This window comes from Tenrec ecaudatus, chromosome 4 (assembly GCF_050624435.1).
Source record: "Tenrec ecaudatus isolate mTenEca1 chromosome 4, mTenEca1.hap1, whole genome shotgun sequence".
Lineage (NCBI taxonomy): Eukaryota > Metazoa > Chordata > Mammalia > Afrosoricida > Tenrecidae > Tenrec > Tenrec ecaudatus.
Window position 1 is genome coordinate 34,670,438 of NC_134533.1, and position 16,837 is coordinate 34,687,274.

General features: G+C 51.5%; 1 protein-coding gene across 2 annotated transcripts in view; it reads right to left on the bottom strand.

Moving 5' to 3' along the window:
- Positions 1-16,837, bottom strand: part of LDLRAD3 (low density lipoprotein receptor class A domain containing 3) — a 280,744-nt gene that overhangs the window by 176,490 nt on the left and 87,417 nt on the right. For both annotated transcript variants that reach the window (XM_075545875.1, XM_075545874.1), the window contains exon 2: positions 14,823-14,969. In XM_075545875.1, coding sequence (XP_075401990.1) covers positions 14,823-14,969 — 147 coding nt within the window. The remainder of the gene's footprint in view (positions 1-14,822; positions 14,970-16,837) is intronic.

Sequence of the window (16,837 nt, forward strand, 5' to 3'; positions counted from 1 at the left end):
TCCACAGACTGGCTCCCTCGAGGTGTGTGGTTACGTGCCAATGATTTCCATAACGTCCTCCTTAGATGCGCCACCATATTCATAGATATACACACAGCAACGGTAAATGCACAAACACAAACACCCTCTGCCAAATCTGTAGCTATCCGAGGGCATATCCCCCCCTCGCTCACACGCCTTCAGCCTGCCTGTCCATCCCCGTACCCACGTGTAGACATGTGGTAGCGGCTGCCTCTGCTGCCTGAAACTCCTGCAAACCTCCCAGTGTCTTGACTCGTTTGGAAAGACGCCATTGCGTACACCAGTCCCCGGTTCTGGGTAGAACTGCAATGTACAGTTCCTACAGACTGCCTTGACTCCGGTTATGTGCGATGGGGTGGAAATTTGGTTGTCTCTTGGTGCATTTGGCTGTAATGATAGCACCCGGGATATTGATATTTTCAGACCTCGTGAGAGTACAGTGGGGGAGAAAGGCTATCCCGTTGCCACCTTGAATGGCATGACATGCCGCGTGTACTTCAGGATGGGTGGGTGCTGCTGGTGGAGCAGTGGTGATGGTGACAGGACTTCCGGTGCAGTCATGGGGAGCCTCAACTTTTATCAAAAGAGCATTTCCCTCCCTTCGCGCCAGGAATTCTCTCCTCCCGCCAGTGCTGCCACCTGGGCATTCCTGATCCTGTCCAAGGTGACTCTTGCAGCATTCTTAACAAAAGCTCAAGCTCACCAGCCATCGGGTGAATTCCGACTCATAGCTGCCCTTGGGACAGGGCAGTCCTGCTCCGTAGGGTTTCAGAGGCTTTATGAATGCAGACGGCCTCATTGTTCTCACTCGGGGTCCGAGCAGCTCAGCATGTAACAGTTATACCAGTGGTTCTCAACCTTCTTAATGCTGCGACCCTTTAATGCCATTCCTCATGTTGTGGTGACCCCCCCCAAAAAAAATAAAACTATTCTAGTAGCTACTTCATAACTGTCATTTTGTTACTATGAATAGAGCGACCCCTGTGAAAGGATTGTTTGAACCCCCAACGTGGTCGCGACCCAAAGGTTGAGAACCACTGAGTTAGATGCTTAACCAGTAGTCACCCAGTCCCTTAATCGTTTTTATCCCCCGACATATCAAGCAAAGTAATTTTTCAATTACATTATAAAGAGGTGCACAATCACAACCATAATCAATCTGAGAGCATTTTCTTCCCGTCCTCATTGCCGTCCTCATTGCCGTTAGCTCCCAGTGCCCTCCAAGCTTCCCCTGCCATTCATTCCCCTAGGTAATTACTAATCTAGTTACTGTCTTTACAGATTTACCTGTAAGGAAAACCATGCAAAACACAAAAGGGACAAACACCACCAGCAGAAACCCAGCACGAAGGCTCCTGAGTGTTAGCACGGGGCACACTCTCACCGCGTCGGAGACCAGAAACGCCCCACGCCAAACTCACTGCCATGGCATTCGCTCCAACCCCTGGCGACAGCCTGTGTTCAGCAGCAGAGCTGTCCCTCTCGGCTTTCCTTGGCTATCTTGAACAGATTGTTGGTGTTCCGTACCACTGAGTCAGTTCCGACCCAGAGCAACCCTGGGACCAACAGAACGAGACTGCCCGGTCCTGTGCCATCCTCACACTTGTCTGAGCCCACGGTCGCAGCCATGGTGCCAGTCCATCTCCTTGCGGGTCCTCCTCTCCTTCACGGCCCGTCTCCTTTACCAAACACGATGTCCTTCTCCACGGACCGGCCTCTCCTGTCAACACGTCCACAGTACTCAGATGAAATCTCGCATCCTTGCCTCTGAGGAGCACGCTGGCCTTTCTTCTTCCAGGACAGACCTGTCCGTCCTCTCAGCAGCCCGTGGTACTTCCAGCACCTGCTTCTCCAGCACCACCTTCAGACGCATCGATGCTCTTCCGTCCTCATTCTGTGTCCAACTTCCACAACGGAAGAACCGCGGCTTGGCTCAAGCAGAACTTAGTCCTCAAAGGAAACTCCTTGATTTTCAATACTCTGACGAGAGTCTTGGGCAACAGGTTTCCCTACGTCTTCTGCTCTCTTGACAGCTGCTTCCGTGAACACTAATGTGGAGCGGAGCCAGACAAAATCCCAGGTCTCCTTTCCAAGGCGCTGCTCAGCAGGCTTCACCACCAACCTGCCAGCAGGTTGCCAGGAGTCCCCTGTAAACTCTGCCCCACCCAGCTGCTGCAGCACTTTTGAGAGGGCTGTGCTGTCACCCTTCGCCCTCTGAGATCCGCGCCCCCTTCTTCCCTGTCCCCACACCATCAGCACCCTTGTCCCCACAGTCACCGCAAAAGAATTTCCCTGGCCACACGTGTCTAGGCGACACAAAGACACATCTTCTCTTTTCAATGATTATTTTCTCATCTGCCTGGGTGGGTTCCCTCCACCCCACCCCCTTCCCAATCATCAGGCCATTCCAAGCGCACAGTGACGTGTGAAAGTGCACGTTTGCATATGAAAAATCCAGGGGAAGAAGACTGCACATGCACAGCCCAGCCCGGATCAGGAACATTGGTCTGGCTGTGCCTGGAAAAAACAATAATAATTTTTTTGATGTTCTGTGATTTTGCAGCCATTTAAATTTTATTAGCAATTACCGAGCCTGTTCCCACTGACTACATCTTGCAATTGCAGCCAATTCCTGGCAACAAGAGCGTGCCTGAATGACAGGGGCCCAGCAACCCGGCCACACTCATTCCAGAAACGCGGAACGCGGCTCCTCCGCTCCCCGCCCCGGGTTGGAGGCTGGTTCATTAAGATTCTCCCCCTGCAGCTGGGAAAAAGCAGCATGAAGCTCTGGTAATCACGGCTCTCTCTCCGGAAGTGGTGAGGAGAGCTGGGAGATGGAGTGAAGCTGATATTTGTGCAAAAGAGTTGATTTAAGAGATGAGTTTAGGATGACTTTGTTCCACTAACTTCTTGGCTGGTGACAGCATTGGCATTTAAATGGATTGTTTCCAAGAAAGTGGAGGCAGGTCCCAGACAGTGACTGCCATCGCCGGGGAGGGCCCGGGGGTGCACACTGGAAAGGGCTGCAGGCTCTGGGAGGCACCTCCAGTCCCAATCCCCCCAGGAAGGGAACAGTGTCAGCAAGGAAATAGGGTGTGCTCAAATGAAACAAACACGTGAGACTTCTGAGACACCCAGAGAACCGCGGAGGTTGTGTGCCTTCCAGAAGGAAAGTGTCCCTCTTCTCTAGAACGAAGTCGGACAAATTCCTACCCACCCTTGCCTTGTACTGGACTCCAGGCAACCAAACCAGTTGCAGCTGAGTGGATTCCAACGCATGGTGACCCCACACACGTCCCCACAGAACCACGCCCCACACTTACAATGGCTGGTGTTTCAGAGGGAATTGACCTGATCTTGCTTCTACAAGCCTCGAGGTGGACTCGAACTCCCAATCTTACAGTCTAGCAACCGAGCTCATTAACCATCTGCACCAGCCACGGCCTCTAGGTTCCAGGAAGCCCTGTCCCAATAGAGATTATTCACCTCTCACCTTTGCTGCCCCAATTCCACGGGCGAGGGCACCAGGAAGCCCGTCAGACAGCTAGATGCTTCTCACTTTCTCGGGGAGTGGAGAGGGGTCTGCAGGTGCTCAGGGGCTCTAGGGCAGCGGGGAGGATGAGTGGGCTGGGGCAGTATTGTCTAGGAAGGCTATGGTGGCCTTGGGCTTGAGGGAGTTTCATTGGTCGGCACTTACTGCAACCTTGACCTGGTGCCCGCCTCCAAGCTTCACTTCATGTTGACAGTAATGCCCTACGGGCAGCAGAGCCTATCCTCGCCTTGTCCGCACCAGGAAGCAGTGCTTACTGTTCAAGGTCAGCCCATTGGTGGCCTAGACGGCCCGCTAAGTGAGTATGCGAGTCTTGATCTCTGCAGCAGGTGCTGGTACTGCCCCATTGTATGGAAGAGTAAAGAGATACAGGGGTTAGATGATGCTCACAGTCTCAGAGACCATCAAGGGTAGCTGGGTATAGAGCTCTGCACTGTCTGATTCCCACCCGCTACCTCAGTGCAACAGATGGTTTTTAGGTGACCTTTCTAGCCATGGTCATGATCATGTAAGGCTCACCAAATATGCACATCAGGTGCTCAGGGCCCACCAACAGGACTGGACAGTTGGCTAGCAATGCAAATAAGGAGCATGGAATCTCGTGGGGTGGGACCATGCAGATCGGGTACATGGAAACCTCACAAAGTTTTTCCATGTTGCTAGGCCTGAAGGGAGCCACCCGAGTGACAGAAAGGGGGATGTCACTACCACCACAGGCAGGAAGGGAGCATGTCCTGTGGACCCAAGGTCCCGGGGCTGAGATGCTCCTTGACCCAGGAGACAGGGAGAGAGAGAGAGAGAGAGAGAGAGAGAGAGTTCAAGGACTGTAACACAGGGCACGGTGCCAGGCTGTGAAAAGCAACAGCAGAGACCTGGCTGCAGCAGAGCCAAGAAACTAACACAAGTCTGCACTCACAGCAGGGCTCCTGGTTCACAGAGCAAGGTGGTTACACAGCTGTGCTGACCCACAGGGAGAGAGAATTGGGAGCCTTTGGGCTGGGTGTCTATGGGCACTAGACAGTGGAGCTGAAGGACTTTCAAACATTTGCCCAAGCAGGACAGAGGCCAGGCCGAGAGCCAGAGAGAGCCCTGACTGTGCTCCCGGCTGAGGAGAGGCGGTCCTAGTGGCAAAGCTGTACCCTGAGTACTTGCTGATCCTGAATTGTACATAACCCTCATGCACCCTGTCATCATGGCTACCACGTGGCCACTGCAGTGGGAGGGGCGGCTGGTGTCAGAATTGGTAATGAGATTGGAGAGAGGAGGTGATCCCCGCTTCATAGGAGTTGGCCTTGAGTTGTTGCTGATGTTGATTCTCCCCCCTGGGTCCCCCTGAAATTAGAAGGGGTCAGAGGCTCCCAGAGCCTCATTGGTAGCGCTTCCCCAAATGCCACTTGCCCTGTCCTTTCCTAACGCAGGATTTACTGTCTTGCATGTGAGATGAAAGAAAATACATGAAGTGGGGAAATGCCAGAAATTTCCAAATAAGTTTCAAAACAACCACGGAAACCAACAGCATGAGGAAACTGGAAACAAAGCAAGCAGGCGGCACGGTCTTGAAGTGCTCCAGGGGGATGAGCGCCTCTTTGTTCTGAAGCGCCATTCAAGGCACGGGCCCCAAGCCACGGCATCTTCTCTCGGTTGGTGTAAGCCAGTTTTACTTTGAGGCTCGACTTCTCCAGAAGGCCTGTGGGATGCAACAGTTCACCCCGGCTTGTCAGAGCTAACAAGTGGAGGGGGCAAGCCCCTCGGCCACATCACCAGGCCATTCGCCCGGAGCAAAACAGTGGCAGCACGGGCTATTCATAAAGGGCCGCATCCACTGGGCTGAGGCGGCTCCCTGACATCCAAACGGGTGGGAGGCAAGATCCTTACTATTGACTTTTTACCAAAGGAGCAGTGTGAGGCCATTCCTGACACGGTCACGGGGCCGCCTCCCCTCGCTGTGTACGGAGCATTCCAACACAAGACAGAGGGGTGGAGAGTGCTGTGCCCATTCTGATGTCTACACAACTCAACACTTGGGCTGCATCCCCATCTCGCTCAACGTCAGAGTCCTCTGACCCGTGGCTGTACATGGGTGAAACAGTACAACCGTGACACTGGGAACGGGGTTTCCACTGGAGGCTTTTTCAGAAGTACGTGGCCAAGCATTTCTCCCTCTGGGTCGGCTTTTCAGTTAGCGGCCAAGCTCTGTCATGGTTTCCCGGGGTCTCCTCTACTCTAGCTCCATCCCACAATTCACTGGCAAGTCACCTTCCCAAGCTACAGCATGGCCCCTGTCCACATCCTCCTCTCTAAGAAAAGACAGCGCCACCTGTCAGCGAGGTACACCATGGGGCTCTTCTATTCTTTGTGATTCCTACCAAATGTCTGGGTAGGACTAAGCAAATGTGAGGTGTTTGAATAGCTTGTTAATGGTAGGTGATTGAATAGCTTTCTAATAATGTAAACAAGGTACTTGATGCCTAGGTGGGATATCTGGGTACCAACAAATTGGATCAGACCCATGTCAACAACCTTATGCACAACAGAAAGACAGTAACTGCCCGGTTTTGTGCCATCCTCACAATCGTTCCTAGGCTTGAAGCCACTGTGCCAACCCATCTCCCTATGGGCTTTCCTCTTTTTTTGCTGTCCCCTTACTTTACCAAGAATGACGTCCCTCTCAGGGACTGGTCTCTCCTGACAGCGTGCCCGAAGTGTGCAAGGTGAAGTCTTGTCATTCTTGCCTCTTAATGAGCACTCTGGCCATACTTGTCCAAGACAGGTAGGTCTCTTTTCAGCAGTCCGGGGAACTTTCAATATTCTTCTCCGGCACCACAATTCAAATGCATCCATCTTCCTTATTCAATGTCTAACTTTCACATGCATAGGAGGCAACTGAAAGTTATCTTGGGTCAGTACACCTTAATCTTCAAAATAACACCCTTGCTTTTCAGTACTCTAAAGAGGTCTTCTACAGCAGATTTACCTAATGCAACTCTGTCTTCCGCTCTCTTGACAGCTGCTTTCATGAGCACTGATTGGGGATCCAAGCAAGACAAAATCCTTCACAACTTCAATCTTTTCCCCATTCATCATGGTGTTACCTATTGGTCCGGGGATGAGGACTTGGTCTTCCTCACATAGAGTCATAATCCATCGTGAAGGCTGCAATCCTGGATCTTCATCAGCCAAGTGCTTCCAGTCCTCCTCACTCTCAGGAGGCAAGGTTGTTAATAAACCTGTCTCCAATCCTGATGCCACATTCTTCTTCATATAATCCAGCATCTCTGAGGACTTGCTCAGCATAGAGACTGAGCAAAGATGATGAGAGGAGACAACTCCATTGCACGTCCCTCCTGCTTTTAAACCTGGCAGTACGCCCTTGCTCTGTTCTCACAACTGCCTCTGGATCCAAGTGTAAGTGCTGCATGAGCCCAATGCAGTGGTCTGGGACTCCCATTCTTCCCAAGGTTACTCAGAGTTTGTAAAGCTCCACACGGGTCAATGCCTTGGCAGAGTCAATAAAGCACAAGTAAACAGCTTTCCTATCGCCTCGGCTTTCAGTCCAGATCTATTTGACACCAGCATCAATATCCTTTGCTGCATGTCCTCTGCTGAATCTGGTGTAGGACGGGGCCATCCAAATAAGATGAATGAACTTGAATGTGGGGAATGGTCAGGTTTACCATTTCACCAGCTTTAAAATGAACCATCAAGGAAGAGCCACAGTGGAAAACATCTTTTGTACCCTAAGATTCCTGCCCACTGAGCCTCCTGGATCCAGGAGAGAGAGGGCTGTGATACCAGAGAAGCGACAGCGCCAGAGACAGGATCACTGAGAGCAGTGGTTCTCAACCTGTGGGTCATGACCCTTTTGGGGGTTGAAAGACCCTCTCACATGGGTCATCTAAGACCATCGGAAAACACCTATTTCCAGTGGTCTCAGGAACCGAGACACTGCTACCCGTCTCCAGGCGGGTCCGCCCACATGCAGATACACCCCCTATGAGCACCCAGCGTGAAGACTGTTACCCAGGCTACACGTGCTTCAAGACATTTCATTTATATGTCATTAGAAATAAATAATTCACAATCTATGACATATTGTTTTGTGATAAAGCACGATCCTTTATGTTCCATTTGTAACAATGAAAATACATCCTGCATATCAGATATTTACATGACAATACATAACAGTAGCAAAATGACAAGTGATGAAGTAGCAACGAAAATAATCTTATGGTTGGGGGTCACCACCACATGAGGAACTTCATTAAGGGGCTGCTGCCTGAGGAAGGTTGAGAACCACTGACTTTGAGCCAACAGAGGAGTGAAGCGAGTGCCTTCACCTAGGAGGCTAGCTTGCAGATACTTCATCAGTGGAGCTAGGTTCCCTGACCCAGGAAGCTAGACCTGACTGCCTGTGGGCTGAGGCTTACTTACTTAAGGTGGAGTGGACTACCTTTGGGGCACTGAGTAGCAGTCTTAAAATAACTCTCTATAACATTACTGAGGAGCCCTGGCCCTTATACTGGTTACAGGTTGGGCTGCTAACCTAGACGTCACAGCTGGAGACCACCAGCAAACCTCTGGAGAAAGAGGGGCTTGATACCCCCATAAAGAGTTACAGTTTCAAACCCACCCGGGCAGTTCTACCCTGTCCTAAAGGGCTGCCAGGTGTGACAACTGACTTGATGGCACCGAGTTTGGGGGTTAAGGGGCCACACGGCTGAGAGACATGACTGAGAAGCGGCAAGGAACTGTATCCTGAACATTTCTGATTCTGAATTGTAACCTGTTATGTAGGAGGCCATAGGCTGATCAAGACCAAGCTTTGAATATACTGGGTACTTCAGTCCATCAGACTGTTGTCCTCCCAATCCCATGCTTTGCACATGTCTCTTTCTTTTCCTTTCATCCGTATGCCTCATTGCAGACGCAGCTCGATGCGGGATAGCTGTCCTAATCACCCGCACTGTTACCTTTCCTAGCAAACTATAATTGTGTTGTGAGTTCTATGTGGCCACTGCAATGGATTCTAGAACCTAGTGAGGTGCTAGGGGAGGCAGAGCTCGTGCTAGAATGAATAAAGAAGGGGTGGTGGTGGAGGGCAGGGCATTTCTGACCTCTGCTGCACAGGAAGGGACCTGGAGCTGATAGCGAGTTTGATTTTCCTTCCCCTTGGGAAGTCCCAGGGGATCAGACGGCACCCCACGTCTGTCTTTCTTACCTGCCTAAAAGAACCAACTTTGTCCTCCTGGGGAAGTGTCCTGGTTTCCCAGAATGTTTCGCATGTGAAGCACCAGGTGCATGGGGGAAACGCTGAAGGTCTATTTCAAGCCTGAGTAAGGACAGGGACTTTGAATATAGTTTTATTTTCAGCTCGGCTTGCCCTGCAGGTCCAGGTTGAAAAGAAAACATCATATGTGGCACCACCTAGAGGCTGAAGACCAGGAAAACAGTAAAAAGGAGCCAAGCATGAGCACTAAGTCACTTCTGTCCTCGATTGTATCCACTTTTAATATTTTGTTTTGACCGTTATTCCAAACATGCCCTCAGAGCCCTGTTGAATGTGTCTCTGCCACCACCCCAGAGCGGTCAGAAGACAAGTTCTACAATTTATCGCCACTCTACTTCCTGCTCACGCGCGTGCGCGCGCGCACACACACACACACACACACACACACACACACAGACACAGGACCTGTCCATGAAGACATCCACCAACAGAACTTTCCCAAGGAGGAAATGAACCGCCTGTGATGCAGATCACAACATGAGCCCCCGATCTGCTGGGAGCACAGAGAGAAGGCAGCAAACACCCACGAGACTCTAAGGGGACGTCAACGTGCTGGGTCCCAAGGTCACCGGTGGGTTGCAGCATTTGGGGTCATCACTTAATGGCAGTAAATCAGTGATTAAAGTGCCCTCTCCTGTAGGAAAGCATGTCAGTGCTCACGGGACTAACAGCCATGTATAGAGTCATTTACATAAAAGCCTCAGGATGTTTTATGTGTGCATACACATATATGAAGAGACCTGGATATAAAGAGGTGAGTACAACGTGGTTTGGTGATAAAATTCTTGCCCTCCACGTAGCTGAATGGGCTCACGCCAGGCAACCACCCATCTTTCACCACAAGTCTGCCCGCTGTTGTGAGTCCTATCAGATGCCAACGGGTTTCCTGATCGAGGCTAAGAAGGAAGAGCAGCCTGGCGCCCTATTCCAAAGTCAGCCCGTGGCACCTGTGTCTACGGATGGCAGTGCTTCGTTCCCTCCAGGAGTCAGGGGCCAAGGCAGGCTCACTTCGTGGTTGGTCGGCGAGAACAATCGTCTCTTCCTCATAAGGCCTGGGTGTTCATGGAGACGCTGGTAAAGCCCGAGTTCGTGCTGCCTCCGAGCGAGCGCCCGGGAAGTGCAGCCCCTCCTCCTCTGGCCATGGGTGCTGCTTTCCTAGAGCACGTTCAGGTTCCTGAAATAGAAGTCTACTTCAGGTGCATGTGCACTCGTGTGTGTGTGTGTGTGTGTGTGTGTGTTCCAAAAAGGTCACGGAAAATCCCATTACACTCTAGTTCCATGTTTCACAAATTTGTAGGAGGGCCCTCGTATACTGTGGTTGTCGGATGTCCTCAGCTGGTTGGTTCCAGCTCAGAGGGACCTAATGCACATGCAGTAAAGAGCGCGCTGCCTGCTCCTGAACCACCCTCACAACTGCCGTTGTATTGGGCCCATTGTTGCAGCCGCTGTCAGTCCCCTCACATACAGTCAGAGAGACATGCTCATTTAGGGCATTCCAGAGAACAGGAATAGAAATACACTCAAGCCATTCCAGAAGGAACATCCTCCTTCGAAACCTGACGGAGGCCGTTCTCCAATTTCCCAGAGTGGGAAAACATAATGCCGCTGGAAATGGCTCCTTACAGGGTTAATAATGGGTATTTCAGAATACGGGAAACCCAACCAGTAAACAGAGGTGTGGAAATACATCCAACCTCAGCACCTATGGAACAATGAGCGCACACCCCCATTTCGAACTAGTGCCCTAACTAGATACTGAAAGTGTCACTATCCGCCCTGATGCTGCCAGGCTCCAAGAAAGCTGGGATTCTTACAGCGGCCAGTGAGAGAAAACTGGGGCAACCCTTTCAAAACCCACTGGGCAGTTGCTATCAAGGACCCCAGGCTCTTCGACCCACTCCTGTGATTGCTGAGAGTCTACTCTGAGAAGATCACTCACAACGGGGAAAAGATGTCCTGGCCCTCATGTTCACAGTCCAAACCCACTGCCATCGGGTTGACGCTGACTCCTAAGGACCTAGTAGGGCTAGAACTCTCCACCCCATCCCCACCCGCACGGGTTTCTGAGATTTTAAATCTTTACAAGATCCAAACAGCCTCTGGCTGACTGGTGGGTTCCAACTGCTGAACTTTCCATTAGCAGCTCACTGCATAACCCACTATGCCACAGGGCTCCTTCCTGTTCACAGGAGTGAACAATCTTCCTAAGTGAGATGCTGAAAGGAATATAGATGCCCAGAGTTGGTAATCAGGCTGTAGTATAACCACTGAATGGGCTGTAATCTAGGCATTAACAATTATAACGAGAAATCTGGGGAGTGTGAATGTGCTTGTTATGATGGGGGGCATCAAAACATAAAATGACATGCCTGTGTTTATGACAACTGGGGGAAAGCCTACATGTACAGAGGCCAACATGCTACCAGTGGCCATGCCAGACCCAATGGTGGGTCTGGTATCAAGCGGGCACACTGAGGGAGTCCTCTGTTTTTCTCCTTCCCACCCACAATCAAGAGGTTGTATTTTCTTTATGATTTACACAATTCGTCTTGTCTTTGAAACGCCTTCCAGTGCTGTGGAAACCACCTCCTGCTCCGCCTCTCCTGGCCCTTCTCCGGTCCTCTGGGAAGGACGAGAACTCTCTTTTCTAAAAGCCAAAGCTTCGCCGCCCTGAGATGAGAACATCGGCTGCCTTCACTATCCGCTCCTCCAGTCTCCAGGTGTTGAAGAAAATCAGGGGGAGGGCTTGGGGCCAAGACACAGCGGGCTGCCTCCCTCCCTCCAAAGACTAGGTGGTGGAACTCACCCGCTGCCTCCTGAGCGCCCTTCAAAAGATGGTCAAGTGGGTCACTCTCAAGACCCAGCCCTCCCATCGTGGTGGCTCAAACCATCACATGTTCCTGTCTTCTGGAAATGGACACCCTACCTAACTGATCTTAAGCACTTTGATCAAAAGGAACAAGGCAAAGGAGGTTAGACACTCAACAGAAGGAGGCAGGGAACATTACAGGGGGTACGTCTACTCAAAGAAACAAAAGGATCTGGTGGCATTGTGGGTTACGAGTTGGGTTGTTAACTGTCAGGTCAGCAGTTCGAAACCAACAACTGCTATGAGAGAGAGACACTTTCCATCTATCTTTATGGGATGTATAGCTTGGGAAACCCATAAAGGCAGTTCTACCTGGGCCCATAGGGTAACTGTGAGTATTGACTTTGGGCCCATAGGGTGACTGTGAGTATTGACTTGATAGGAGTGAATCGGTCAGTGGAGCGTTAGCCTCACAAAACAACAACCATGACTAAGTGCCTCTAATGTTCAATAGAAAAAATGCAGGCTCCTCAGTCATTCATCCCCATGACGACAAGTGTCTAAGGCACTTGCTGCACCTAGTCGCTGTGCTGGTGTTTTCTTTGTGAGTGAAAACCCCACAATTCTGTGGGAGGAGGAAATGAGGCACCAGGAGGTTAAGGAATTCTCATCCGATCCTCTGGAAGGGTTAAAACGTACAGCATTCGCGTAAGTCCCTGAGGGAAGGTGGGAGGCACACACAGACGATCTGTCTTCTCAGCTTACACGCTCAACTCCAAGAACAGAAGGGGACGTGTAAAAAAATTAAAGAAAAGTAGAACTGGTTACAGGAGAGGGATGTTTTTCCTTCCCCTCCACTGTCTAAACTTTCCAGTGTTCTTCTGTTTTTATACTTTAATGTAAGGAAAAAGAAGGCAATGGAGAAGAGTAATTTTTTATAATGCCTGTTTGTGTATATGGTTTTTAAATTATGTTTTGATCAAAAGACCAAATAAATGTCAATCAAATCTCTATCACACTCAGGATTTAAGGAGAGGGAATGAAAAAAAAGGATGGGAGGATAGCCAAGGAAAAAATGTTCCAAACCAAACCAAATGGTTCAAGTCACGGCCCTACTCCATTTTTCTTCCGTCTTTCTGACACCCTGCCCCAGTCTGGGCATGAATTGTGAAATCATGGAATTGGATTGACAGAGGACACGGAAGGTCACTCATCACTCACTGCCCCTGAGTCCCCTCCCACTCATCTCAAACTGTCCCTGTGGGTTTCCGAAAGTGTAGCTTTTTACAGGAGTAGAAAATCTCCTCTTTCTTCTCAGAGCAGGCTGGTGGTTTCAACCTGCTGACCTAGCAGTTAGCAGCGTGACAGGTAATCACTAAACCCACCGCCACTGAGTCCATTTCAACTCAGCAACCCTGATCTGCCCCGTGGGTTTCCGCGACTGTGATTCTTAGACACACAGGAAGCCTCATCTTTCTCCCTAGGAGTGGCTAGTGGTTCTGAACTGCTGACCTTGCGATTAGCAGCCATTAAGCCACTATGCCACCAAGGCTCCTGAAGTAGGCACACCACTCATTTATTCTGAAAAAAAAAAGATTAAAATGCATTATGTAGAGTGATCTATTCAGAAAAGTTACACGCAACACACGCAGTGAAACATTCCCACCCAGACTAAACTTAACTCCCCTTCCCAAGTTTTTTTTTTTTCCCCGTAAACCCTCTCTGAAGAACAGACAACAAGCCTCCGGGATAACACGTCCCTGGTTGGCAGGAGGCTCCCCTCTGTGGGCACAAAGGCTGCTGGGAAAGCCCCATGGAGGGTATGCGCCTCTGAGGCGGGCCAGATCCCTGGCCACAGGTGGGCGTTTTGGCTGTGCCCAATCAGGAGCCAGGTCCAGAGGAAGCACTTGCTGTGGGAAAGCCGTCAGGAGTGAGGGGTGCTGCCTCCAGAGCTGGCCTCCAACCCCACCAAAGCCACGGCCCAGAGCCTTGTTTCAAGTTCAGGCTATTATCCTGTCCGCCCCCATGTCCTTCGCTGGCTTCCAGAGAGATGGCAGGTTCAAAGCCAGAGCACATCGTGCCTGCTGACAGAGAGGCCCAAGAGAAAGCACCAAGAGCCAGAAGCCTGCTGTGTGACCTCAGGCAGACACCCACCAGTTGCCGAGTTGTCATGTGTCTCACACCTCTCAAGGGTGCTCACCAGCCTGAGGGCTTGCTTGACCCCACCCAGTGGATGCGAATTCTGGGCTTGAGAGAGGGCCCCACCTCTGCAGGGCGGAGCAGGAGCCTTTGCCAACGTGAACCCCGGGGGCTGTCTCACAACTGATCGCCAGCCACATCTCATCCATAGAGATGGAAGAGGGGTGGGGAGGCTCACAGGACCCCCAGAGCCTGCCCGGATGAGTTGACGTCGGGAGTGAAGACCCAGGCTGGATGCGGGGGACACCAGCTCCACGGTGGACATGCGGCATCGTGTCCAGTCGGCCCCACGCCCAACAGAACGAAAGGCTGCTGTTCTCTCGACTACGTCTGTGCTCACTGACCATGGCCATGGTGGATTTTCAGTGTCTTCCATCCGAGGGGCTCCCCCAGCACAGTCCGGGACAAGTCTATTGTGATCCACCTGGTTTTCACTGGCTAACTCCCAGAAGATGACTAGGCTTGTCTCCCTAGTCTGACCTACGCTGCAAGTTCCACGGGAACTTGATGGCCGTGAGTGGATGGCCCTGCTGGCATTTGAAATACCAGTGGCAAGAGCCTCCAACATCATAGCAACATGCTAAGCACACTGGCACAGGTGGCACAGGGCCACACACTGGCAGGCAGGTGGTGGGCAGAATGCTACACCTCACTGAGTAGTCAAGAAGACCTGGATGTTGGGTCAGGCAGCTTTGAGTTCAAGTATCAGACCGACTACCTGCTGGCTGAGAGCCTGAGCTCCCTCTGGTGCAAAGGGTGTACCACGAAGGCCACGGTCATACCCCAGGACAGGGGAGCCACCAGTAATGATGCAGCAGCAGCAGCCTTCCAGAGACAAACCACCAGGATGCAGCAAGCAAGATTTGCTGGCTCTGAGTTGGACAAGGATACCCCCCACCCCCCGACCTTGCGAGCCCCCAGCCCCACCCCCACCCCAGCCCCAGAGAGTCACTCACGGCACTCGTTCTCGTCGCTCTTATCGAAGCAGTCGGGCAGCCCGTCGCACTGCCAGGAGCCGGGGATGCAGCGCCCGTTGCTGCACATGAAGTTGCCTGGAATGTTGCACTCGTTGGTGAAGTTGTTCCCGGGCAGCAGCTGGCTCTCTGCCAGGGAGAAGGGAGCGGGGTCAGAAAGCAGGACCACAGCAGAAAGGACCTCATCCCCACCACCAGAAGTGACCTGGGTCACTGACTTCCCTCTCTGGGCCTGCATTTCCCCACCTCCAAGATGGGACTGATCTCCCTGGGGATTCTGCACGAACAAGGTGGAATGACACAGGAAGTCACCTAGCAGGGCCTGCCATGGGATTGGTGCCCTATTAACTGTATTAAAATTCAAATATCCTGTTGTCTGCTCTCAGCACTGGCTAAAGACTAGGCCCACAGAGAAGAGAAAGGGCTGGATTCCACATGGGCTCCCTCCAGGCCCAGGTTCCGGCCCCTCCACATCGCAGAATCTTTGGGCGAAGGCTCAGTTGGCAGGGCTACCTAGAGATCATTTTACTTTCGGAAATAGGAGCCCAGGCCTACAAAGCCAGCCTGCCTGAGGTTCACACGGGTAGGCAAGGCCAAGTTAAAACGTGAACTACGGCTGTTTAAACTCCAACAAGATACCATGATCATCCAACTGCTTGCCAAGAGTTACTGAAAGTTTAGAACCAAGGTCTAGGGCAGCAGTTCTCAACTTGTGGGTCGCGACCCCTTTGGAGGTGGACCCCTTGGGGGTCACACATATTTCCGATTGTCTTAGGAACAGAGACACGGCTCCTCTATCCATCTCCAGGCGGGTCTCCCACATGCAGATAAGCTGAAGTGGTGAGAAAGAAGCTATCTCAACCTTCACACTGACATTGGCTTTTTACGCATACTGTCGCAAAATATAGCAATGCAGTTTACTGTTGTTATATTAAGACTGTGACCCATGCTACACCATGCTTCAAGACAAAATTTCATTGATTTGTAATTAGAAATAAATATTTCACAATCTGCAATGGCATCCTGTTTTGTGATGAATCACTGTGCTTTCATTATGCTCCATTTGTAACAATGAAAATACATCCTGCCTATCAGATGTTCACATAATGTTTCATCACAGTAGCAAAATGACAGTGATGAAGTAGCAACGAAAAGAATGTTATGGTGGGGGCGGGGTCACCACCACATGAGGGGCTGTATGGAAGGGTCGTGGTGTGAGGAAGGTGGAGAACCTCTAGTCTAGAGTGAAAGCCCAAATCACTGAACAGCGAGTTGAAAGCACCAAGGCCTCTTCCAACCCCAAGTCCCCCCAAGGTCAGGGGGGCGGAGTTTCAAGGGAGCCAGGCACTGATCCAAGAGCCGGGGGGCAAGAGATAAAAGGCTGTGGGTGACAGGAGACCGGGTCCGAGATAACTTTGCAGAGAGAAACTTCTCTAGGTTTCAGTCTCCCAGCTCCCTGATAGCACATCTGTCGTGCCACTGTCCTCCACACACGTCGCTCCTGACGCCTGGAATGCCCTTCAAGGTTAAAGGTCGGTCTTTCCCCAGAATCCCGACACAACCTTTCTCATCCCACTTAGAGCCCCCCTTCTCTCCTAAGCATTCCCTGCAGAAATGAGCCCTTACTCTGATACGAAGAATACATCACACCTGGAGCACACCAGCAACAACCACACACAAGCAGTACCCTCCCCCGGCCCTGGCTCCATGGGTACTCCTGGCTCGCAGAACATCTGCCCCGCTGTGCTGAAGCAATGATGCGCACGCATGCCTGCTGCAGAAATGTGTATGCTCACGGTCCATCAAGGAAGTCCAGAAGAGATGCTAAGCGAGAGGCCCCCACACCCCACAATGGTCCATACCAGAACCCCACAAGTCCTTCTGGGACCCGCCCACCCCAAGTCCAATCACCAAGTCCTGTGCACTTGTCCACGCTGTCACAGCACGAGTCCTCACCAACTCTTCCTAGGGCTGCTCCCACAGCGCCCCCACTGGCC